We start from the raw sequence: 26,131 nt of genomic DNA, 5'->3' as shown, positions 1-26,131 counted from the left end.
TGAGCCTGCTGCTGGCTCTGAGGGCCGCTCTTGCTCCTGGGCCAGGCGCTGGCTGCCTTGTTCCTTCTCTAGGAATATATCTGGGGGCGGGGGCAGGAGGCTATGAATCCTGGGGGACAGGTAGCAGGAAGGATGCATCCTGAGTTCAGAACTAGCTTGGCCTGGCTTCCTGCACCACCAAAGGAAGGGAAGAAAGCGTGGCAGGGGAGAGGAGAGTAAGTAAGGCCACAGATGTGAAAGCGTCATAAACAAGGGCCTGGTGACCCACATGCTCAAATAACACTTTTTTTCTTTGGGTGAGATACAGAGAGAGGCCCTTGTGGCTGGCCTCAGAGCAGGAAAATCTTACTAACTGGGGTCCCTTCTGTTGCTGCTGTAGCTGTTTTTCCTTGTGTCTGGCTGAGCGGCTTGTGGTCCAAGCCAGCTTTTTGCAGGGAGCCAGGTGTGTGGAGGGGAGGAGGGCAGAGCTTGCAAAAGGGCAGGCTGATGTCTTCAGTCAGGACCCTCCAGCCTAGCCTGTCCTGCTCTTTGAAAGGGAAGGACTGTCCTCAAGTTTCCTAGGGGACTGGGGAACGAGAGACAACCCCTACCCCCAAAGCCCTCTAGACTCCAGATAATTCAGACCAATCTTCTGTTTCCGAATCGCAATCCAGTGACAACTCATTAGGAGGCTATGAAACCAAGTAGGTGTCAGGAGTCCTAATGAGTTGGGGGTCCCTGGCTACAAGTAGTTAGTCTGGCGAGTGATGTGGGAAACAGGTGTCACTGAATAGCTTTATTGAGCATTTTGTGCTGGGCACTAAGCTCAGCACTTTAATCCCCACAACTGGCCAGTGACGTAGCTGCTGTTACCCCACTTTACAAATGAGGAAGGACAGACCATGGAGGCTCGCTGCCTGCAAATGGCAGGCCCAGCTGCCTGGTCCACACAGAAAGTACCCAATGCCATGCCTGGCATATAATGACATTCAGCGGAGGTTACCCCTCCAGTCTGCAATCAACACCATCGGCCCCAGGTGGAAGAGATCCCAAGCTCTCTCCAACTTTCCAGTGGCCCTTAACCATGGGTCACCCTTGCTTGGGAATATGGCCCCACACAGGACGCTTCCACTTCCCCCAGGCCTGGCACTGCCAGCCACTGCCCCTCCGCAGTGGCTTTCCAGGAGCGGGGCAGCAGCCCCTGTCCTCCCCACCACTCTGACTCCAGCCTCTGCCTGTTGCCGAGGCTGCTCCTGGCCCCAGGGTGAGGACGGCTGTGTGGCTAAGGGCCCATCATGGTGCCACTGCCCACCTCCACCACCCAGCAGTACCTCCCAGTCTGTCACCTGCTATCCGCCCCATCTATAAGCCAGCAGCTGCTGCTCTAGCCTCAGGTGAGGAACAGCCAGGAGCTGCTGGCACGAGGCTCTGGGGCTCAGGTGGGTCTGGTGCTTCTGCGGGGAGGGAGGCAAAGAAAGTTTACTACCACCTTGACCTGGTCTGCCCTGGGGGCATCTGGGGCCATGCAGGTGGCAGATGTTGGGTAGACGCTGCTGAGTTTAAGCTTTCCTCCACAGCGACACCTGCTCCTGGGCCAGGCTGGGCTGGCATCCTCTTCTGCTCTCCCCACCACTGACCTCGGGGGCCCATCTGCAATATGGAAACCACAAGCTGAACTTGCCTACTTTGCCAAGTTGATGATGGCTCCAGTGAAATGTGCCTGATGCACGTGGAGAGCCAGCATCACCCGGGGCTGTCTTGCTGTTGGGGTTCTCTGCCCCTGGCCCCAAGCCCCACTGGCCGTCAGCGGCAGAAGCCTGGCATCGATGGAGAGGAAGGTGACCTCATCTGACTTACAGCAGGAGGACACTGAGGAGCAAAGCAGCTAGACAACGGCAGTGGTGAGGGTCCCCACTTGGCAGCAGCGATGTGGTCACTGTGGGCCAGTTCCCTCCAGGGCCGGGGCTGCCCCAGCTCAGAGGTGGCGGGGAACATGGCCACTGACTCCATGGCTGGGCGGTTCCAGACTGTCACATAAATTAACCTGGGCTTTATGAAGCTCATGAATTTGCGTCCAAGATTTGGTTTGGAGTCTGGGGTGGCAGGATGATTTAATCAACTTTGTCTTTAAGCAAGAGGGAACATAACTGGAGAAGGGTAATTCCAGATGTTTTGAGTTTTCAGCCACAGGGGTGCAGCCAGGTCTTCCTTGCTCTTGGCCTGACCACTGCAGGCCCCTGCTCTACCTATCCTGAGGGGTCTCCTGGGAGGAAGCTGCAATGGCAGATGGAGAAGGGACATTTTTTTTTTTTCCCGTGGATGGAAAATGACATGTGGGGACAAGCTGTGAGAATCGCCGAGGTGCGTCGGCAGAGAGAAAGCAGGCTGAGGCCAATTACACCGCACAGGGACTCCCAGGCTTCAGCTGCCAGGGCAGAGGTGGCGCAGCCTGTGGACTCCCCGCGTTCCCTGCAAATCCCACATCCCCCTGACCCTGAGACCCTTTGGCCCCAGGAGACCCTACATCGTCGCTCTGTCAGAGGTCTGAAGACGCTGAGATACAGGGGAGGCGCTGAGCAAGGCACTGAACTCAAAAGAGGGAGGGGTCGGGCCTGAGACCCACCCCAGAGAGGCGGCTCCAGGACAGGCGGGACCAGGCCCAGGGCTGGGGGCAAGCCAGTGAGGGTCAGGGGGACCCCCAGGTCCTGAAGCAGTAGAAGGCACGTTGAAAATACAGAGTTCATTCGAGTCACCTGTGTTTCCTAGGAGGCCAGCCCAGCAAGTGCGTGCATGGCTGAGTGGGAGGTGGCTAGGAACCTGGCCTCCTTCCATGGGAATGGCAGTGGGGGCCCCATCCAACCCCACATTGCCCAAGGGACATAGCGTGAACACTGAGCACCCACGCCCAGCCCCTAAGGGAGCTGCCTTTAGCGTTGGAATGGGAGCACGGGCAGCCTGACCACTGTCAGGGTGGGAACCTCAGAGCCCTCCCACTGCCATGTCACCGCCAAGCCACTGAGGTGCCAGGTGGGGATGGCTGCCCTCTAGTAGGACCACCCGCACTGCGAGAGGCCCTGAGGGCGCCAATGGGGCAGCGAGGGCAGTAGACAGTCCCTTTCAGGGACAAGCTCCAGACTTTAGGCCCAGCTGGCAGGCGGCTGTGTCCCTATAGAAGGGACACTCCATCCAGCCTGCTACTCTGGAGCTTGCGCCCACAGCGAGAGCCCTCGCAGCTCTATCTGGGGACTCTGGTACCAGTTAGCACTTCTTGTTCTTGTCATGGGGCCAGCCAGGCCCTCTCTGAGGTGGCACCTAGCGCCTCCCAGGCCTGGTGGGAGGGTGGGCCCTGCTGTCACAGGCAGGCCTGGCTAGGATGCTTCCAGCCTGGGATTCGCCTCTGAAGAGGCAGCAGTTGCTAGTGAAGGTTTCTTAGACAAGGACGCAGGACAGGGCTGGAGAGGGGAGGGGCATGGGTCTGGGACAAATGATGGCAGTGCCAGCACTGCATCCCCCACCGTGCAGGGAGGAGCCCGCTGTGGAGGTGGGGTGGGGGGTGAACATGTTGGAAGATGTAGGAGAGGGGTGTGATTCCAGTAATGAGTCCTAGAACTTGGGAGCAGCCATGTGTCACCCAGGCAGGAGGACCTGGTGGGAGAGCCGCCTGGGGGAGTGAGGACAGGTGCGGACTGGGTGGAAGGTGGGGTGGGGAGAAGACCCCCAGCTGGACAGGGAGTTTCCCCTAGAGCCGCAGTCCCACCTGCCCCATGAAGACCTGGGAGCAACTAAATCTGGGCTCTGCGGGCGAGGGGTGGGGCTGGGGCCCCTCTGCCTCCCGTCACTAGACCTGCCTGTCCTGCCATCAGAGCTTGGTCTCGCTGAGGACGATATTGGCCGTGACAAAGATGAAGCAGGAGAAAGCCCAGAGCAGCACGAAGCCCACCCAGAAGGTGTGGCGGAAAGGGGACCTGTGCTTGTTGCTGACCCCACAGCCAAAGGCCAGCTGGGTGTCCCTGCGGCAGTGGTACACCAGGAAGGCGGGGATGACGTACTGGATGCCGGTGCCCGCATAGGCCCCTGTGATGCCCACCAGCGACTCCAGGTCGTGGGTGCAGAAGGCCACCAGCACAGGCGGCACCAGGGTGATGGTGGGAAACACGACGCGGTCCACCACCCACGGGTACGTGCCGCCCTCGCGGTGGAAGAGCGTCTTCCAGTTGTTGCGCAGGGTCACGGCAATGATGGGGAAGTTGGTGCTAATGGTGAAGACGGGGAAGAGGCCCAGGAAGAAGCGCACAGCGGCCAGGCGCACGACGTCACAGCGTGCGAAGTTGAGGGTGTACATGTCCATGAGGCTGTCGCCGCGGAAGCAGAAGATGGCGGTGAAAGAGAGGAGGCCGTAGAAGGCCAGGATCAGCACGTAGTCCAGGAACACCAGCCTTGTGAGGTGGCGCTTGGAGGAGACTGGGGTAATGAGGGACGGCAGGGAGTGCTGGCACATGAAGGAGTAGACGCACACCCCAAACAGGTTCCGGACCCCCGAGAAGTCGGCCAGGGGCGGGTGCCCCTCCCCTTGTCCATGCCCGATGCGGACCAGGGCCAGCACAATCATGACGGCGAAAGCTGGGAAACAAGAGAGGGGAGTCAGCCAGTGCGGACAGGCACAGCCCTACCCTGAGTTTCTGGTCTGGGGGGCACCTTTGCAGGGCCTATAGCTCCATGAGAAAGAGTCATTAAATGCACATTCAGGCAGCCCTATTCTTGGGTGGCTCAACAGTGGCTGCTCATCAGAGGAAGGTCCCGCATCTCTCTCTGTCCTGTTCTCCCCTCTCCCTGCTGAGCAAGGGGCCTGGGTTGCAGTGGGGCCAGGGGCAGGGTGGTCCGGCTTTGCAGAGGTAGCAACTCTGTCTTCTTAGAGGAGGGCGAATCCTGGGGCAGGCACTGCCTGGCTCCCTCATCGGCCCCCCAGGGCTCTCAGGGGCTCTGCCAGCTTCCTGGCAGGGAGCAGGCTGGGTCAGGACACAGGGTCACACTCTCTCCCTTGGTTTGAGAATGATGCCCAGTGTGAGGCTGGGGAGCTGGGGGGTAGATGCAGAGGGGCATGGAGTGTTTGGGAGGAGGTGTCCTCCTGGGCCGAGGGCATCTGCTAGACACAGCCGAAGCCAATAGGCAGGAGTGCTGGGAGCCCTGGGCAGACAGGTGGGTACCTAGGGGCCGAGGGCAGGCAGGAAGTTGCCAGTGGTCATGCCAGGGCACAAACAGCACCAAGGACCAAGGCTGCGGACTGCCAAGTCCTGGGCTGCTGACACCGAGACTGGAGGCAGGTGGCATGTGGCTCTGTTTTCCTGGGCCTGGCAGCACAGCTAGGGGACAGGGGACTCTGTGGAAGTGGAAGGGGGCCCATGACCCTATCTGTCCAGAGCAAACAGCTTGCATTGCTGATGGAGACCAGGCTGGCTTCACTTCGCAGCCTTTTATGGTGGCCCTCCTTCTGGGCTGCCACTGGAGACAGGCTCACAGCACACCCCCCAGGCTGAGCTCCGCAGAGGCAGCCTGTGCACCCCAGGCACAAGGGGCTGCGTTCCCAGCGCTCTGAGGAGATGGCACTCTTAGATCTGTCTGTCTCTGGCTTCTGCTCTCCGGGCTACCCAGAACCACAGTTAGCTACTCACACACGGAGACCACCGGTGTCCGTGTCTGTTCTGAAGCTGACCAAGCCCTGCTCTCTCTGTTCAGAACATATCTGACAGCCTCTAGCCTGTGCCCTCACCCCTCAGGTGAAGCCCACGGGGACACGTGACATTTCTTGGTGAGCAGCACAGGCAAGTGTGAAGGGGCAGTGGCCACAGAGGCCAGATCGCAGCTCGGTGACTCCTGTCTGGGGGCCTCCACAGAGCCCCAGGGCTCTTCTCCAAGTGGGAAGCTGGGGACCTCATGGTCCCCTTTGGTCCAGGCCCACTCCCTGACTCCTGGAAGGAAGAGGTGGCTCTGATGGGACCCACAGGAAATCAGGCAATGTCTTCCCACAATGACACTTGGGAGTGGGATGGAATCTTCATCTATTACTTTTAATCAGAACTGCCTAACACTGTCGGGGACAGGAGGGGAGGAAGGGAGCGTTGAAACCAGCCTGAGAACATTGCCAGCAAAGAAGATGATTTGTTTCTGCCTCTCACCACCCGCTCCAGTCCCCGCCACTCCTGACTCTGAGGGCCTGGGGACTCCTCCCCCGGTATCACAAATCGTTCCAACCCTGGTCAGTCAAGGGGAAGTGGCGGCCTACTTCCTCCTTCCAGTCTCAGCCCAGGGAGTTGCCTCCAGCTTTACCCACTGCGGATGGATGGCACAGGACAGCTGTGGGACAGCCCAGGACCCCGAGTAATCTGCTCGCCCCAGAGATTTCTGAGGCTGGGTAGAGGGGGGTGTGCCCAGCAGTGCTATGCGAGAGATGCACCCCACAGGAGGTGTGCCAGGGCAGGATGTGTGGGCGGGTACCGGGGAGAGAGCAGACACGCTGGAGGTGGAGTCCCTGTGAGCCAGAAAGGGCTACAGAGCAGAGCTGAGCAGGATGGGGTGGGGGTACAGAGGCCAGACTGGGCCCAGGGGCACCTGGTGATTTATTATTCAGGAGGCTGCAGCAGACTGTTTTGCCACCATAAGTGGGGCATGAGGGTCAGGGCAACGGGGGCAGCTGCTGTAGGGCAAGATTCAAATCCTGCACTGCCACTGCCATCTCGAGGCACCACCTTGAGACCTGGCACTTGGCCCTGGCCAAGGCTGGCATGAACTTAGAAAAAGGCAAGTGGAGAATTCCTCCAGCTGTCTGTCACTCGGCCCTGGGCCCTTGGTCTGGTGAGCAAGCAGGCAAGAAGGCAGGAAGAGGTCAGCTGTCTGTACATGAGCATCCCTGCCACTGCTTCCTCCTGCCCTGAACACAGCCCATGCTTCTCTGCTCCTCTAACTCCCCAGCCTCACATCTCCAAAGAAGGGCAGCTCTCCTTACAGCCCTGCCTGTGAGATTTCCTCACGGTAAATAAACCAATTTACAAAGTAGGTTTCCAAAGAAATGAGACGGTTGTACACACACACGCATCCCCCGAAATGTACACCTTCTAATTGGTGTCCTCCAGAGCAGCTGTCTTGGGAAGAGGTGCCTTTGACACCAACAGTGATGTGGAACAACTTCTAGAACCTTAAGCTAGAACAAAACCACGGCAGCTGGGTGCGGTGGCTCACACCTGTAATCCCAGCACCTTGGGAGGCCGAGGCAGGCGGATCACCTGAGGTCAGGAGTTTGAGACCAGCCTGGCCAACACGGTGAAACCCTGTCTCTACTAAAAATTAGATGGGTTTGGTGGTGTGCACCTATAATCCCAGCTACTCGGAAGGCTGAGGCAGAAGAATTGCTTGAACCCGGGAGGCAGAGGTTGCAGTGAGCCAAGATTGTGCCACTGCACTCCAGCCTGGGTGACAGAGTGAGACTCCACCATCAAAAAACAAAACAAAACAAAACAAAACAAAGCAAACAAACAAACAAAAAGAACAAATTCATGGCTATGGGTAATTAAAAAAATGATTTCACGATCTTCTAGCCATAATTATGTTCACCTCCTAATGCCACTACCTAGATTACCTAGATTAGTCACCCATTTGGTTCTTTTGATTGTCTTAAACAAGTCTATTTGCAAAAACCAAGTCTCCCTTCGTGGGCTGGATGTTTGCTGCCGCCTGGGAGTCAGAAGCAGATGCTAGAAGCTCTTGGGAGGTGATTCCAGAGTGTTAGAAAATGGGATAAACACCTGATGGGGCAGGTGCAGCTGCAGGGCCGTGCGGGCCTTCGTGAGCTCCCCTTGGTCACACCCTGCACTGCTGTCAAAAGCTCACCCAGCTGTGTGGCAGCTTGGCTGCATGGAGACGCCAGCAGCTCTGGGGCTGAGCAGACCGAGTGCACACTCAGCAGAGGTGGGTCATTCACCCATGAATCCCGACCTGCACTCAGGGTGTTCACACACCAGGAAAGGGAGAGGCTGCCATGGTGAGGAGCACATCTGGGAAGGGCAGGTGGCTCTAGAAGAGCCATGCCCCCAAAACAGGGGTGAGGACCAGCTTCCCAGTGCAAATGGCCCCAGTCGGGGCAGAAGGTAAACCCAGCTACCTGGGGAGGGGGCAGGGCCCTCTGGTTCCCCACCACCATGAGGATATGAAGGCGGGGGCTGGGATCTGTCCCCTGGGAGTGGAGAGTGAAGGGAACTGCTCCAGCCTGGTCTCCAAACCAGCAAATTCAAAAGAAACTAGCACCATCTAGAACCTCTAGTTCCCCTGGGAGATGGAGGAAAGGGAGGGAAGGGAGAAAAGAAGGAAAGGAGGGAGGAAGGGAGGAAGGGAGGAAGGGGAGGTCAGGGCCCTGACCTTGCTGGGACTATGGCACGAGGCTTAACCCCCAATGTGCACCTGGCCAGGCCCCTGTGACCCGCCCCTTTGTCTGGCCCCAACCTGCCTCCTCTGGCTGCGGGAGGAGCAGAGTTCAATAGCCATCTCCTAGATTGATCGCCGCATCCTTGGGAGACAGCTGCTCCAAAAACTCATTAGGTCTGATCATAAATCAAGATGAAACAAGGATGACAGGTGGTGGAGACCCTGCCAGGATGCGCGGTGGGGAACAGGGCTCCGAGAGCCACACTGACGCCCAGGGCTCGGCCACAGCCGCGGAGACAGCCTGCGCCCACCTCGTGGAGCCTGCGTGGGAGGGCAGACGGGCGCGGAGGCGGGACAGAGCAGAAAGTGCTCCCCAGGCACGCTAAGGGCCAGACACCCAGGACTTCACAGTCAGATGTGTGGGGGGTCGGCCCCCAGCAGGGCCTGCAGTTCCCCAAGAGCCTATCACAGGCAGTGCCCAGAACATTCGCGTCCACATCCACCCACAATTCTACACCAGGAGTCCTGCTTAGTGGTGCAGAGCAGCAGTGAGAAGCTGGGAGGAGGCAGAGGGGAGGACAGAGGAGGAGGCTGACATAGGTCACACGTGCGGCTGCTGGGCCTCGGAAGGCTCAGCTACAAAATGACAAGGGGTGGCAGGAGACTTCTCTCTTAATATATGAGTAAAAGCCAATGCAAAAGCCACCGCATTTGTCTTGTGTCACCCATGGGCCCAACTGGACTGTTCATTCCTTCAACAACAAGGGACTGAGTGTTCCCTGGTACTATGCTGGCTGTCTGGGACAGCACACTGAGACAGGGGCCCTGTCCTTCTGGAGCCCAGAGTCCGGAGGACCAGAGTCCAGGTGGAAAGTACAGGGGACAAATTACAACCAAAGAACAGGCTGGTTATCAGGCACACTAGCTGTGGGGTACATGATGAGATCCCCGTCGCAGCAGGCAGCCAAGCCTGAGGGTAGGAGGCCACGTGGTGGGGGTCCCAAAAGGGAAGCAGGTGTCAGACGGGACAGGGAGGACCTGTCGGGGCCGTTCCAACCCTATAGGTCTATGGCTGCTGTGACTCCTCACGGTTTAGGAGGAGCAGCTCAATGTGGGGTGGAGATGAGGAGGGGGGCCCCCAAGGACATCCATAGGCAGAGCCTCATTAAGGCCCTGCGAGGTCGCCTGCCATGGCTGCTGGCTGCTCACAAGGCTTGTCCTGATAGTGGATCTCAGCTCCACATGCGGGCCTCGCCACATGGAATCACCTGGGCCACAGCCGCTCCCCTCCCTTGCACACTGACACCTGGGGCGGGAGTGAGGAAGACAGAGCGAAGGCACACAAGTCACTGTCTTGGAGCTGAGATAAAACAGGCACGAGTCCTGAGCTGCCACAGGCCAGTCAGAGAAGTCGCCTCCCTTCCCTTTCTGAGGAGGCTAGAAGTAAAATTTACATAAGGACTGAGCTGCTAGGAGGCACATCCACTGTATGGGCATCTGGACAAGCCAAGGTTCATGTTAATATCGGCTTTGCAGCAACATCAAGTGTGGCAGTCAAGGTGCAATTTCACATCAAGATATGTTCTTACAACATCTGAGTCCTCAGGCTCCTAAAGCAGTCAGAAGAGAAGCGAACAGAAGCAGCCTTTCCCTAGATAGCCTCAGCCTGGCAAGAGCCAGATAAGAAGTCCCTGCAGGCACTGCCTCCACATCTGTCCTCACGGCCTCTCTCCTTGGCAGGGAGGACAGGTGAGCCCACCCACTCTGAACACCTGCCAAATGGCAAAGGTAGCACTGGTTTATAAGGGGATGAAAGTCAACAAACACCCGCATCTCTCCCAAATCCGTCCCTTCCGGAATATCCCTGCCCTCCTGAACCTCACCCTGGGGGGCTGGGGGAAGAAGGGGGCCTTATTGGCGGGATGAAGCCATGACTGGGCCAAGCCCTTGTAGCAGTTGAAGGTGACTTATTCTTGGGGCCAGACAGGGATGAGTAGGTGTCTGGAGCCCAGGGCCCTGATGCTCACATTCCGGTAGTCCTACCAGCAACCCCAGTTCACCTCTCTTGGGTCTCTGTGGGCAGGGACAGAAAGATCAGAGTGGTCAGCAGTCAGCTCCTTCCTTCCTGCGTTGAACACACACCCTTGAGCGTCAACATAAGGGCTGGCTGAGCTGGAGGTGTGGAGAGAGATGAGCTCCCTCCAGGTCCTCCCAGGCAGCGCTGCCTTGGTCTCTGAGCCATGTGAGGCCTGGGCAGGACTCTGCCTTCCTTACAGAATGCTGGGGTCTGTGTGGGGCTGGAGAGAGTTGGGTGACCTTTCTAGGCACCACTGGAGTGGGGGCACAGAGGCCAGAGCTCTCCAGGCCTGGGTGGGGAGAGGGGGGGAGCAGAAAGAGCCCTCCCAGGAGCCCCCACCTCCACTCTGGGGGCACACATGAAGGTCCCCCATGAGCATGAGATGCTGAGGCACTGAGTCCATCTTGGTGGCTTTCCTGTTTTCCTCATCCCCATCGCCGGCTCTGGAATTAAGCAAGGGCTACTTCTGGGCAGCCTGAATGCTGCCCATGCTCTCCCTGAAGGTGGCAACAAACCCACCGGGCTCTGACGGAGAAGCACCGAGAAGCATTTAGAGCTGTGCTGACCACCAGGGCCACACAAGGCCGAGGCTACTGAGCACTGGAACGTGGCTGGCTCAAACTGAGGTAAAATACACCGGGTTTCAAAGACTTGGTGTGTGGCCCAGTGCTGAGGTGGGCGGATTACTTGAGGCCAGGAGTTTGAGATCAGCCTGGCCAACATGGCAAAACCCCGTCCTTACTAAAAATACAAAAATTAGCTGGACGTGGTGGCACGCGCCTGTAGTCCCAGCTACTAGGGAGGCTGAGGCAGGAGAATCGCTTGAACCCAGGAGGCGGAAGTTGCAGTGAGCTGAGATTGCACCACTGCATTCCAGCCTGGGTGACAGAGTGAGACTCTGTCTCGGAAAAAAAAAAAAAAGAGATTAGCATGGAAAAGGAATGTAAGGTATCCCACTTGTCATTTTTTTTCATGATTACATGTTGAAAGATATTTTTGATACGTTAAGTATTTTATGAAAATGAATTGAACTTCAAGATGTCGCTAAAAATTAAAAGTTTCCCCAGGTGGCTGGCATTGTATTTCTATGGGCGTCTCAGTGGGGGTTTCCTGTGCTGGGGGTCTGTGGGCTGTGCACACCTGGGAAGCACCTGAAATACTGAGGATTTGAAAGATTTCCCCCTTCTGCCACCAACTTCGGTCCAGGACTCCTCACTCTAACCCTGTCACCTGCCCTGACTTGCATGGGGACACTGAAGACCTAGGGTGGAGCTGCGACGCTGCACCAATCCTTCTGGAAAAGCCCAAGGACAAATGGGCTCTGAGTGCCCTCGGGCTGTGACCCCCAGGGCAGCCTGACCTGGCGAGGGAGGCACTGGCTGGGTCTGGAGTGCTATGGAACTGGCCTGTGGTCCTGGGCCACCATCAGAGGGACATCTCCATAAGGGCATGAGTTGGAACAGAGGCTCTCAGGAACCATGGAGGGCCCTGCCCAATGGTCCCTGCCTAGAAGCCCCCACCCCCAGCCCATTCATCCCCTTCTACAGGGCCTGGAAGGGATGAGGAGTATGGGGACACGCATCCACTAGGGGCAGACTGCACGCGGCACACTCCTCCTCCCTAATCCCTTTGGGTGCCCACGTACTGAGTTGTGCACACATACTCAGAGCCATGACCCTGAGGGCCAAGGGTGAAGGGTCTTCCCCCAGGGATAGCCCCCAGGCCTTTCCCATGTGCCAGTGCTGAGCTGTGCCTTGGCAGGGCTGCTTCCTGGAGAGCTGCCCCCGCAACTCTCTAACCTCTGAACCTGGCTCCAGATGTCCCCGAGGCCAGGGCGCCCCAAGCTCCATGCCATTCCCTGCTCCCCATGTGTGGCTCTGGCTCTGACACTGGGAGGTGGAGGCCATCCGTCACGGTGGCTGTCTGGGAGTGACACTCTTTTCCAAGCAAAGAATCAACATGCCAGGACTAATGATAACGAATGGCCAGTTGTGTGCCCATCACCAGCTCAGGCACCGGCACTCCAGGCGGGGAACAGGACTAGGGGAGGACTTGGCGCCAGCTCCCTCCTTCACCAACGCTTAGCCCTCTGAGGGCGCCGGGCTGCAGGGGTCTCTGGCTTTAGCTGGGCCGTCGGAAGGGGTGGGTGAGCAACACCAGCCTGAGCAGAGAACCACTGGAGACCAGCCTCTTGGCCCTAAAACAGGGGGAGGTGGCTGGGTATTTGTTCCTTAAATAACCAGACCAACCATGGCAAAAGGAGACCCACATTTGCAGGCTGGAGGTGGAAGAGCCCAAAGATCCTGCAGCCTAGAGGTGTGAGCGACACCAGGACACAGTCCTGGCTTGGAAATGGCCAAGTTACACTGGACACAGCTCCTGAATCTGCCACTCAACTGTGTAATTTTGGGGCAAACTGTTCCATCACCTTTAAAAATACAGATAAGGCCGGGCATGGTGGTTGATGCCTGTAATTCCAGCACTTTGGGAGGCCGAGGTGGGTGGATCACCTGAGGTCAGAAGTTTGAGACCAGCCTGGCCAACATGGAGAAAACCCATCTCTACCAAAAATACAAAAATTAGCTGGGCGTGGTGGCCCATGCCTGTAATCCCAGCTACTCGGAAAGCTGAGGAAGGAGAATCACTTGAGCCTAGGAGGCAGAGGTTGCAGTGAGCCGAGACTGTGCCACTGCACTCCAGCCTGGATGACAGAGCAAGACTGTCTTAAAAAAAAAAAAAGAGATGATTGTAGGAAGGCTGAAGGGTTGGAGTGAGATAGGGCAGTGCTGCGTTGGTAAAGCCTGGCTCGCACCAGTCACTCAGGAAGCTGCACGTGCCGTCTATCATTGCAGAAACCCATTGCCCCTGCTGAAAGCCCAGTTCCCAGGCAAGCAGGAAAAACTGTGTCAGTGCTGAGTTCTCATCTAGCTCCCCTTGTGCTCTGAGGAGGGGGACTGGATGATACTAGTGACCCCGCCTTCCTGGCCAGGTCAAGCTGCTGTCAGAACAGTTCCCAGGAATACCCCATCACTGGCCTCAGCTAACCTTTGGGGCTCTGGGGATCAGGGATGGGGAGGGGGGCAAGGAGGACCCCAACAGGCTGCTCACCCCTGCTCTGCCAACCAGAGCGACCCTCAGTTCCTCCTCTTACGCCCCTGTCCACCCCCACCACCGCCAGCATCTTTAAGGCCCCTCAAGGCCAAGCAATCCCCACCACCCCACCTCTGGGGCCTCCAGGTGTGTGCCCTCTCCGGGAGGGGCTAAAGGACACAGGGTCTTTGGAGCCTGAGCTGGCCCATCCTTCCTGGGGTGGCATCTACCTGTGCTTGGGCTGTGGTGCGGATGAGGGCTTTGTCTGGGAGGAGCTCCCTTTGGGGACTATGGGAAGCCCCCACACGGATATGCCAGGCACCAAAAGCATCTCGGCCCTGGGTCTGGTTTTCATTTCAGACCTGCAGGGCATTCAGCATATGCCAGCTTTGCCTAGCAACTCACCCACCACTCACTTGGGTTTCTGCTGAAAGGAGGGAATCTAAAGCCAGCTGGTCTTCCCATGTGGGCCAGCTCCTGTGTTTTCTGGAGGATTCTAGCTTTGTTCACTCCTTACCCTGGGAGAAGAGAGAAGCGCTGAAACAACCAGCTTTATAGGACTAGGTTCTATCCTGCGGCTAAATTATTTAGCCCAAAGGACTGACAGCAGAGTCCCCCTCTCCCCAGGGTGGCAGGAGGCGGCGGCAGCATGGTGAAGGGCAAATGTCTGGGCCTCTGGAGCAATCAAGCCTTCTGTCGGAAATCACGGGCTCTGGCCTTTCATCCTTCCACTTCCCCACACCCTCAGAGCCTGGCAGGTGGTGCCTGGGAGGGCAGGGTCTCAATTTTTCATTCTTAAGTTGTCAGAGCAAGCTCAGTGTGCAATCATTGGGAAGGCAGGGCCTCTGGCTGCTGGCTGACTAATCTCCTTCCTGGAGATTGGAAACAGAAAATTTCAGGCGCTGCCACCTTTCCTGCAGGCTGCTCAGCCCTTTCCTCTCCAGCAGCCAGCTAGATGCCAAGAGAGACAGGAAGGAGAGAGTGAGGAAGAAGAGGAGAGGCGGTACCGAGCAAGGATGGGTGGCCCCTCCTGGGTCTGAACGTAACTCTGGAGCGCCAGGGTTGCCGTGGGCCGTGTCAGCCCTGCAGATGTATATGACGGCCCGACTTGCTGCAAGGTTAAGACTCACCCTCCCACATGAAGCCCAGTTCTGCACAGAGGCCATGCCCGTCACCATCATTGGGTCAGACTCGACCTATGGCCACGAGTGATCTGGGACTTAGTTTCCTTGCCTTGTCAGTGGCGGACAGCTGGGCCACCAACCTCCTGGGCATTGCAGGATTCTTTGTCTGATAGCTGGAGCTGCCCATCTCGGCCGTACAAGGATCAGAGCTGATAACAAAGGCTGCTTAGAGGAGAGGTAGGGACGAAAGGGCAACAACCTTTGCTTGGGGCCAAGTGAACTCTCAGGTCAGTTCTGACTGATGCTAACGAAGGGAGTAATTTGGCGGCACATGGCTGGCTGTTCACCAGTAAGTGTTCATTAGTTGCCTACTTTACCTTAAAACAAACACTGGGTTCCTCTCCTATAAATGGGCCTCTGTGCATTTGCAAAAAGAACTTCTAGAAAACCAAGAATAAAATTAAGACCAAAATGAAACATATACAAAAGGTTTTTCAAGATTCCCTGCACTGGGAGTGTAACCAGTCATGGCTGGACACGGAACAGCCTAGGAGAGCCCTGGACAGTGGCCCAGTTGGAAGGTGGGCAGGGCTGCCGCAGAGACCCGGGCCATGCAGGGCTGCTGACAGCGGGGTGGCGTGGTGCTGGCACATGAGGCTGTCTGGATGGATGCACAGGGGGCATTTTGGGGGGTCCTTCTGGGGCCTCTGAGAGGCACTAGTTGAGTGGCTGTGGAGGAATTCCAATGCCAACCTGGCAGCAGTGGGCACCAGATGGCCCAGACACAAGACCCCTGGCTGCCGGTGGTGACGGATCAGCGCGGGAGGCAGTCTGCAGGGATCAGTCATGGGTTTGGGGACAGGTAAACACCAGAAGGCCTCATGTCCCCAGGTGATGACTTCCTCTTAGGGGCCTCACCTGCCACCACCACCACGTCCCACCTCTCCCTGTCAGCTTGGAAAACAAATCTGGGGCAGTTGCTGAGGGAGGTGGAGAGAGTGGGGCCGAGAACTTCATGAGGCAGGCTCAAGTTCATCCACAAACGCCTGGAGAGGACGGTGTCTGACCCACTTTGGGGGGAACACAGATGCAAAAAGAGAGTGTGTGGCGTCTGCTCTGCATACACAATCAGAGGGAAGGGAACCCTGCGGTCCTCGGCAGCCCAGGCCCGAGGAGGGCTGTGGCGCTCCAGAGCAGCCTTTATTAGAAAGGATCGGGTTTTTAACAACCCCAAATGGGGCGCCCTGTGCCGAGCCAGCTGTTCATGGGAGACGCCTGCAGGCATCTGCCGGGGAAAGTTGGTAATGGAACTGAAGTAATGAAGCTGCCATGGCCCCTTCCAGCCCGAGAGCTCCATGCGGTGAGGCGGGGGCAGCCTCTAGCCATCGGCTTAGGTGCTCAGGCTTGGGCTCTGAAGTCCCTGCGCTGGGCCTGTGAGCACAAAGAACATCCTCTGTGCTGCGTCTCCCCTCAGCATCCCTGGTCTACCTGTGGCTGGCAGAGGCTAGAGCCCCTGCCCCTCTGTGAGATGGGCCTGCCTTTCATTCTCCCAGCTCAGAGCTTCTTCAAAGTGCGTGCGAGTAGATGCTGGGGGCGGCGGAGCAGAGAGGGCTCCTCTCCAGGCACCACAGCTGGGATGTGGCACAGGGGAGGCTGCCCAGAGCCAACCTGGATGCTTCTAGATCTCACTGTGAAACCCATGTGGACACCGAGTGCCATGCTCTCTTGAGGTAGCTGAGGTCATGTCCCCGGTCTTATGGCCAGCCCTCAGAGAGGCTCATCTTGAGGCCACTCTTGGGATGTGATGGCTGACCAAGATGCTGCTGAAGACGTCGCGCTCACTGTGGCTCCCCTCTGCACACTGCGCAGGTGCTGTGCTAACAACAACGTCCCAATCGAGGCCTCGCTGCCACTGCACAGACAACGAACCTGGCGGAGAAGCCTCGATCCATCTGCGCACATTGGGAGTAAACGCCAAGTGTCCCACACGGTGGGGGAACAAGGCAAGGAGGTCCAGCGTCACCTCCAGTAGGTGCGCCACCTGGCGCAGAGCAGCCACCGGAGACCTGATTGCTCAGGAATCTGCAGTGGCCACCTGGGGGTGAGCCAGCCAGGTCTGCCAGGGCCAGAACAACAGCCTCACTGCTGGGCACAGCACACCAAGACCCTCCTTCCTCATGTGGATTCAGAAGTATCTGCCACCCAGGCATCCCACACTGACCAATCCCGTCTCCCCAGAACTTACTTGGGGAGCACAAGAAATGAACAGACACTATCACATGTCATCCACGCTTTGAGTTTTCCTGGACAAGTGGTTATTTACAAAGGCCATTTAACCCTTTCAGTGCCATTCTGGCAGAATGAGGGGGCTTCCGAGGCTACTAAGGGGGAGGAGGGCAGAGCAGAGCCCCTCAGAGGAGCTGGCCCGAAGGCTCCTCAGCACAGCTCCGGGGCCTGCAGTCTCCTCCGGCCTCGTTTCAACAGATGGCAGAACTAATTCCTAATTAAGCCCAAGAAAGTTTCCGGCTCAGCACATTTATTTATGATTTTCCGGTCCCTTTGGTGCTCATTCTTCCCCTTTGTCTTCCTGGAACCCAAGCCAGCTTATTTCCAACCCGAGCTCCCCACTTGGTTACTGGGAAAGCATGGCCTCATCTGGGGAGAGAGGAGGGAAAGGGGTGCGGCGGGAGTGTGGGAAGGAGGGAGGGGTGTGTGGGAAGGAGGGAGGGGTGTGTGGGAAGGAGGGAGGGGTGTGTGGGACTCGGTCACACAGCTGCTTTTAAGACAGAATGAAAAGGGAGTTTGTGGCGAACTGACAACTTGGCACAGACTTGAGAGGACAAATAGGCCTTTGAGGTCACTGCCTTTAGGGTGGTTCTCGAAAAACTGCCTGGGGTGAGCTTGGCCCAGAGGTGAGAAACCCTCGTGGGGTCCCTCCCCCATGGAGGGGCTGCCAGTTTTGCTTTGTTTGGTGGCTCCAGGGAGACCTCCATCCCCTTCCTCCCCTCCCGAGTCCCGCTGCGGCCCGGGGCTGAGAGGGGAACACCCCTTGCCTAGGAAGAAACGCTAGGAAGAAAATGCCCCACTGGCTCCAGTGCTGGCTGCTGGGGATGGAACCCCAGACCCAGCTGTGCTTCCGAGTTTACCTAACTGGGCAATTTTTCTTCTGGCAAGAGGGCTGTGTCACAGAAAGGTTCGCTTGTTAAGCCCAGAGGTCTGAGTCTCTCATGGAGAAAAATCACTGCCTCTGCGGTCGCCCCCAGCAGCACTCTGGAGAAAAGGTTTGCCTGAGAGGCTCCTGACATTTGATTATCTCTTGGATCAAAGGGAAAAGAGAGGCAGATGACTTGCTAAGACAACAATGTCAAGACAACAATGTCACCACCAAAAAAACAAGTGCTGTCGACCTTCACGAGCTGGTCTCCACCTCGAGCTCCTGAGGCTGCCAAGAGCCTCTCGAGGCCACTGTCACCTGCTCCACAGCACTGCAGGGCCCCAGGAGCCTCTGGGTGGGAGACCTGGGGGTGGGAAGGGGCTGGGGGAAACAGGAGTTGATTTTCTAAAGCAACTGCCAAGTCTACTGTGAGCCTGACTCTGGGGAAGTAGCGTCTCCAACAGCAGAATGGCAAGGGGCCCGGGCTGTCCCCAGCCGCCTTCCAGGACCCCGGGGCCCTGCTGGCCACAGAACTCAGCTCCTCCTCCGACTGATGCAGGGGTACAGCTGGTCTCCTGCTCTGAGACAATCGCTCTTTATGTGCCCTCAGCCGCCTCTTCTCCTTTTCATAGTCTTCTCCCTTTCAACAAATGTATTGCTCCCCAGACACGGGGAGGAATCTGTCACCCTAAACAAGTGCAGGGGTCTTCGGAAGCCATTAACTGTCACTATCCTGGGTGTCATCCCCTCTTGGGCTGTCATGCTGGCTAAAGCAGGAGTGTCTCCTCCACCTCTCCCCACCCTGCTCCTGTCCTCCTGGACGAGGGGAAGGAGACAGAAATCAGCCCAGTTTTCTCCATGCCAGCGCCCAAGGGGCCCTTTCCCCGTCCCCAGTGCTGAGGGGCAGGTCAAGTGCAGCCAGTCCCACGTAGGGTAGGGACCAGACCTTGGGGCTACAGATGTGGCTGCTGGGAGCCACAGGAGCTGGAGCACCAGACTTAGGCCAGGAAGGCAAGGGGGAGAACAGTTTTCTCCAAATCCTGCTTTACTGAGAAAACGCGTTCTTCTGAGACCACCAGGTTTTACCCACTCGGCCTTACCCAGAACTCTCAAAATACTTCATATAAGCCGAGAAAAAGGAAGGGTGGACAGTTGAGCCCTGGTGTTTCTGATCCCTGCTGACTCTAACTTCTGGACACAATCCCTCCTGGCACCCAGGGAGGCTCCATTCTAAATCCGTCCTTGGAGCTGGTGGGATCCCCAGGTTCTAAGTAACAATTCCCATCTTCCCCCAGGTAGTCATGTTAATTTAACCTGGGGCTTGGAACTTGTGAGTGCAATTTGGGAACAGCACTCACTGGTGAGTACGTGACCAGACAGACTGAATGGAGCAGATGCAGACTTCCGCCCTGTCCAGGGATGGACAGGTGTCCTCCCGCTCCCTCGTGTCAGCTGGATAGCCAAGGACGGGCTCGGCCCAGATGATGTGCCCCTGTGGGGGCCTCACAACTCATCTCCATCCTGCTCTCATCTCCTTGCAAGGACAAACCAAGAGAGCAAAAAAGCTACAGGCTGGTGAGCGTGGCTCAAGACAAGGAAAACCTTCCCAGCACTGACATACACCCCTCAGAGCGGAGTGTGAGCCTCATGCAGTCATGAGCTCTGGGCCCCGAAGGCCACCCTGTGCTCTGTGCTGTACAGCCTGCTCCCAGAGGGGCGAGGCCTGGCTACCTGACTGCTGTGGCCCCTTCCAACTAAAGATGCCAAGACTGCTGTGTACGGAGGTTCCTTACACTGACATCTTGTAATCCCCTAAGTCTGGGGAACCAGGGGAATTGCAGATGTCAAGCTGCTGGAAGTCATTTAGACCAGAAAGTGTCCTCGGCGACCATGACCCACTGCTGAGTCCTGGCATGGAATCAGGATCAGCGTCCACCCCCAGAGTCTGGATGAGGGTAGAATGGGCAAGCGCAGCGGGAAAGGGGGCTGGGGAAGGTGGTCAGGAAGGAGGAGCCCCAACCTTGGCTCCTCTAGAGCCAAGTGCCTCTGTGCTGAGAGGCAGGCGAGCTCCTGGAGCCTGGACACACCCACTCTGTCCAGGCCCCTCTATCAGAACAGCAACAGCCTTCTTAGCTTTTGGATTGAACAGAAGAGGGGTCCAATGGACGCCCAAAGCCGTGCTGGCCACAGAGGCCCCACCTGCTCCTGTCCTCCGTCCAGGTGGATCGGCAGCCAGCCCTTTCCCTGAGGTGGCTGGCAGGATGGTGTGGCAGAAGTGGACCAGCCCCCAACCACCAACCTGTCTGGGGGAACAGACTCCCCAGACCGCAGCTGAGGACAATGGCGCTCATGCTCAGCAGGGTGTCCGTCGGTTAGAAGATGCTGTGGAGGGGGTGTCTTTTCACGCCCTGGTGGCCAGAGACCCAGGGGCAGAGAGTGGCTGCTGCCACAGCCCGCTGGCTTTTATGGTTACGCCGCATAGCACACTCACGAGAATGCAGAGCCGCGCTGCTCCCGTACCCTGCAGGGCACAGCCCAACCCAGGCTTTTGGGAGCCCCCCCGCACGCCTGTGGGTCAGTGGGCACCCAGCATGGTTGTATGAGAGAGAAGCTGGTCCTAGAATCAACAATCCTGGCTCTAGCCCCAGCTCCATCCACACTATGTGACCTCGAAAAAATCATCTTTTTTTGGTGCTAAATTTCCCCAGCAGTAAAAGGCAAGCTGAGTATCTGCCCCTCCTTGTCCTTTGGAAAGGTGGGAGGCCCAGACAGGCCTGAGTCAATGGAAACCACAACCACTTTCCAGCTACGGCTGGGGGCTCTGCACGGCCTCTCGCGAAAGGAGAGGGAAGGGACGAGAGGAGAAAGCGCAGAGACTCGAGCTGTTTCTCAGACTCACCGATCCATCTCATCAGAGAGGTCAGGATCTGCAGGTACTTGGTCTTCTGGACGTCAAAGAAGGTGAATGGTCCGAGGAGGAGAGTGAAGATTGCCTGGGGGATGGAAACAAGAGTAAGGGGGATGCAGGCTGCACCCGCAGACCGTCTGCACGGGGAAGACGCTGCTGCTCATGTGGCCTCTGCCCGCAGCTAAGGCCGGGCCTGACTGGGCACACCTGGACTGGCAGAGGCTCCCTGGGGTCACCTTGGGTAAGTGCCAGCGCCAGGGGTGGAACAAGAGCTCCAGAGGCATGCTTCCCTGCTGCTGCTCACATGGACTGTGCTGACAATGCTGTGCCTCCTCGGCAAGGCCCAGGTGTTGTTCCAGGGATGGAACATCCTGCTCTCTTCAGCAAACACAGATTGATGATCCACAACGTGCCCACCCTCGAACTGCCCATGAGCATGGGCTAGAGACGGAATGGCAAGAAGGATCCAAAAGAAGCACCAGCCACGTCTCTGGCTCTCGGTTTACTGGGAAGAAAGGACACAGTGGGGAGGGGCCCCAGGAGCCCTGACGAAGCCTCGCAGGAGAGGACACTTCTTCTGAAGCGCTTGGAGAGGAGTGATCGGGATGTGCATGGGCCATGTTTTTGGCTTCGAGAGGAGAAGCCCGGAGAACGAGAGCCCCTGGCTTTCAGGGCAGGCCCCTTGGAAGTACCCAGGATGACCAAAGAAGGGAGGTGCATCTAGGAAAACCAGGGCAAAGAAGTCCTGGGCTGAGAACGGGACCCAGGCAGAGAAGGGGGTGCTGATCGGCACGGATCCTCTCGTTTCTCTTTGGAGAACAGGGGAAAGTGTTGACTTAAAAAATGAAAGTCAAACTCTGTCTCAGAAAACTGGTCTGTGGGAAATGGGAACCTTCTTTGCAAAGGAAAATGGGGGTAGACGTGACAGAGCAGAAACTGGGGTGTGGGGAAGGTTAGGATTTCCATGCCAAATTGGTTGCTCAGGGAGTAGAGGAATTAAGAGCTGCTCATTGCAGTTAAGATGATGGTACCATTTCCAATCTGCCACTCGGAAGCAGTGTGAGGCATCAGACCTTATTAACATTTACACAGTGCCATTTTATCACGTTAATGCTAATGACGCTCACCAGAGATGCGGCAGGCGGCTCGGAACCCTGAATGAATGTGGGGAGAGGGCCCACTCAGGGAGTCGGGCTCTGGCCTGTCATCCGGGTGAATCCATCACAGCTGCTCAGCCCTAGGCCAGCCCCTGTGGCTGGCAGGCGGGAACCCCGTAGAAGGGGAACTGAGCCCGCCCTGCACCGCCCCCAGCAACCTCTGGCCATAAGGAAGGCAGGATGTGGGAGAAGCTGTGACCCCTTATCCAAGTCCATTATCACTGAGAGGATGAGTGACACGGAGGAGTGAAGTGCCGCTTAAGGAAAGGCTCTAATTAGCTGGGCTGGAGAAGGCGACCTGGCAGTCACCAGGCGCGAAGGACTTTGGAAAGAAGAGCTTTCTGCTGGGGGCCTCAGAACTGGCCCTGCTTGCACTCAGAAGAGGGGAAAGAAGTCTTTCTATTAGGCTTGGGGAGCGGGGTGGGGCAGGGGAAGGCAGAGGAAAGGGCTCTCCTTGCAAAAGCAATGGAGAGCCTCCGCTGTCCCCTCAGCCCAGGGAGAGGAGCTGGGGACACGGTAACGCATGCAGAACGTTAACTCTGGCAGAGCAGGTCTGTGCGCAGCACCATCAGTAAGTCATTTAGGAAAATTACCACTTCAGGGAAACTTTCCACTGATGAATTTCTCTTTTGAAGGATGAAGAGGGAGATGTCAGGTAGAAGAACGCATAAACACAGAGCCACCTGCCACAAATGTTTCCAAGTAACTGTGGTCTGCCGGAAACTGGACTCCTGGTGTGCCTGGGTGTTTGGACAGTTCGCCTCTGACTTCCCACTGAAATCACGGTCCTCCAGCTGTGGGGGCTGGAGATCTTGGGGGTGGCTTACGTGGGAGGTCAAATCTCATCTCAGAAACCTAAAGACTGGTTTTTAGAAGGTTCTACACCATAAAAATAGAGGGGCAGCAGAACCACCCCCAAAGGCAGGCAGAGAATGCTCCTGCAGGCTGCCTGGGTCCTGTCCTCCAGGGGCCCTGTCCATGTCTGTCCTTGTCCTCGGCAGATGCTTGTCAAGATCCTAGGACACAAAAGGTCTCATTCTGTAAAACCCTGTATGGATGAATCTCAGCCCGCTGAGAGCATCCCTCTATTTAATCAGACGCACCTCTGAAAGGTATTGTAAGTGGTATATGTGAGGTGCCACTTGAGTGACCAGGAATATGAATCTAGAGGAGTCGAAATGAAGGTTCACACCTGCTTAGTGTTCTCAGACACAGTCCTGAGGACATCAGGTCTGTCCTCAGCATGGGAACTAGCAGTGAAGGACTCTTATGGAAGATCTGGCCAATGGCTGCAACGTCCATAGATGGATGATGGTTGGAATGTGGCTTCTTTTTCTTTTAATGCTCAGGAGTACAGACCAACCATAACACTTGGGAAGGCTCAGGGCCCACTTAGTCACAGCAAACATGCACAGACTGCCAAACAGCAGCCCTTCCATGGGCCTGCGAGCTCACGCATCAGAGAGCACCCAGATGAAGACACAGACTGCGAGCTGGGGCTAATTAAGGAACAGGTGTCCTCTGCAAATTACTTAGAGCCAGAATTCAGCAACTGCAGGAGCAGGCATCTGGAGTGACAAAGGATGAGGACAGAGGCAGTGGCACACGCTGCCACGCCACGGTGTGGCCGCTGAGGTCTTGCGGAGGGAGGGGGGCGGGAGAAGGCATAGCCCCTGTCTCCAGATGGTCTAGCCGGGGCAGTGTCCATCTCTGAATGCACAACAGCCAAGCGTGGTACTTCGTGTTTTCTTTCCTTTTTGAAAAAGGAGACATAAAAAGCCAAAGAGACAGCCTACTCTCTTGGGTCTTCCAGTCTAGCCCATATGACATTATAAATTAGCTGGCTCCCGAGCAATTTTCCAACCCCCAAATGCCATTGATCAGTTCAAACTCAGTCTCTGCTCAAGGACTCTTGTAGCCCAACTCATTACAGGAGGCAGAGACACGAGTCGCTGCAGCCAAGCACATTTCTAAAAAAAAAAGAAAAAGAAAAAGAAAAAAGAAAAGAAAAGAAAAAAGAAAACTCTGATTTCTAATAAAATCTTCAAACTGGTCATGGGAAATAAAGTCCGGATGGACCCAGGAGGGTACAAATGGGTCCGTTCAGATCCTCTTTCTTTTTGGGTCAGTGAGTTTAGATGACACCAGAGGCCCCACAGCAGCCTTGCTGAAGTCTTGATGGAGACAAGGAGGCTCACATTCCCAGGGCAATGCAGGCAATGCTCAGCCACAGCTCTTTCAGAACATTCTGGAGTCTACAGCTCAACAGGGCTGCCTGTCCTCCTGTGTCCCGTACATGCACTGCCCACCTCCAGTTGCCCAGGCTCCAGAGTTCCAGCAATTTCTGACTCCTTCCTTGCTTTCTACATTAGGTTCCTGGGGCTGCTATTACAGATGACCACAAACTGGGGGACTTCAAACCACAGATACGTGTTCTCTCCCAGGCCAGAGGTGCCCTCTTGCAAGGCAAGGCTCCCAATAGCACCCCCCACAGGACAGAGACCAGCTCTAAATACGCATTAAAGATGGGGCTGACAGGGAGGAGCCGTTTCTCCAGATGCCACCAGAAATGAGATTTAAGCACAAAGCAGGGAGTAAAGAGAGCACCTAATCTCAACCCCAGCCTTCTGTCCCCTGGACAGAATCAGTGACTCAAAGATGTAGGGAAGGGACCCTGCAGCCTCACGGGGACCTGTTGTGGGCTCTGCCTGGAGATTCCCTGGACAGGACGTGGCTTTGCTGAGGACCCGGAAGTACAGACACTTGTGCCTGATTGAGCAGCCTGGCATCTGGGTACCAAAGGTTCAGTCACTAACCGGAGCCTCCACTTTCCTCTTGGAGTTGTTTGGAACAGACTGAAGAGTCAGCTGCCCAGCTACGGAATGGGAGAAACAAATGCTGTGCTACTTCTGAGAATGGATCTTTACATCAAGAACGCTCAACTCACACCTGCTGAGGCTGAGCCGTGTCCACCACCTGCCTCCCTCCTCTCCAGTTCTAACCCTACAGCACACGACACTTACAGAAGAAGGGCTCCGACTCAGCCTGCTTCTGTGTCATATACAAAAGGAGCGCGGGACTGGGCAACGTGTTATGCCCTTTGTTTAACTGCACCACACAGAAGCGTGTGAGCGAGGGTGTCAGCATCAGAGCGCAGAAGCAAAGCGGGTAGACACCTACCTCCCCATCCCCAAATTTCTCTGCCTATTTAGCTGGTCAGAGAAACAAAATGAAATTTTAAACTTGGTGCCAATCTCAAATTAAACACCCTGTTTAACACGCTGTACCATCTCTGGGTCCTACCCTCTGCCTGCAGATCTGTCAGAGCCAATCCCAAGGCCGCATCTTCCCAGCCACTGGTCCTTTGATCGGCCCTGCCCTGTGCTATCAAAGCTGCCCTGTGATAACACTGCTACCCAAGCTGCAGCCCCTCCACACTCTGCCAAGTGCTAACACACACGGTTTCATTTCATGCTCATGACCCCCTGCAAGGTCACTGGTGCAGGTGACGATGCCCTCATCTTACTGATGAGGAAACTGTGGGGGCTGGAGAGGTTCAATGGCACAGCCAGAAAGCGCCAGAGGGAGAAGGGAAGGTCCCCCTCTCTGGCACCCCGTTCCCACATTTTCAACCTCATGCCTTCACCCTCCTGCTGGCAAAGAATCTTCCCCTTTGACCTTCCTCACTCCTACCCGCTTCTGAGCCCTGTTCAAGTGCCAATCTCCTCTGCAAGCTATTTTAATCGTCCCTGGGGGCTCTTGACTGAATTACCAACACACAGTTGATACCACCTGACTTCATTCTGGTGGGCTCTGAACTGCTGCTTTCTCTTGGGTTGATTTGTGTCCCCAGCAGAGTGTAAGCCCTTTGAGGGCAAGGACTGCATTCTAGTTTGTCGCAGCACCTAGGAAGGCTCTCAAACATGGGATACTCACAAAAACTTTGTAAAATGTACTGCATTTGGTAGGGGGAGTGCCTGGTAGAGTGGGTGAAGAGGCAGCCCCAGTCTTGCCAACCTGCCTTGTACACGTTTTCCATGCCTCCTGCGGGGGGCAGTGCCTGACCCGGCAAAGCCAGCAGCACGTGGGCAAGAGTCATCTGCTCCGCCTGAAAATGGCACACAGCCAGGGAATAACTCTTCCCAACACAGCTGAGGAATCGACATGTTAGGATTTTAGGAAACACACACCAAACCAAAACAGCATGGCTCTGAGTTTACCCACTGGCTT

The 26,131-nt window shown here is 56.6% G+C and overlaps 1 protein-coding gene and 1 long non-coding RNA gene across 6 annotated transcripts in view; one reads left to right on the top strand and one right to left on the bottom strand.

The window, feature by feature from the left end:
* Positions 1 to 760: 760 nt before the first annotated feature.
* Positions 761 to 26,131, bottom strand: part of TMEM104 (transmembrane protein 104) — a 64,782-nt gene continuing 39,411 nt past the window's right edge. For 4 of the 5 annotated variants that reach the window (XM_077972684.1, XM_077972685.1, XM_001089622.5 and 1 more), the window contains exons 9-10: positions 20,736 to 20,829; positions 761 to 4,599 (exon numbers count right to left, since the gene is read on the bottom strand). In XM_077972684.1, the coding sequence (XP_077828810.1) occupies positions 3,839 to 4,599; positions 20,736 to 20,829 (855 nt within the window). In that variant the 3' untranslated portion in view covers positions 761 to 3,838. The remainder of the gene's footprint in view (positions 4,600 to 20,735; positions 20,830 to 26,131) is intronic. The other variant, XM_077972686.1, reaches the window with a different exon arrangement.
* Positions 2,486 to 11,538, top strand: LOC144335935 (uncharacterized). The gene is made up of 2 exons (XR_013407228.1): positions 2,486 to 7,198; positions 11,346 to 11,538. It is a non-coding gene; the product is annotated as an uncharacterized LOC144335935 (long non-coding RNA).

The sequence above is a fragment of the Macaca mulatta genome, chromosome 16 (genome assembly GCF_049350105.2).
Source record: "Macaca mulatta isolate MMU2019108-1 chromosome 16, T2T-MMU8v2.0, whole genome shotgun sequence".
NCBI lineage: Eukaryota > Metazoa > Chordata > Mammalia > Primates > Cercopithecidae > Macaca > Macaca mulatta.
Note: the sequence above shows the minus strand (reverse complement) of the source record. Positions and strands in the feature narration are given on the sequence as shown.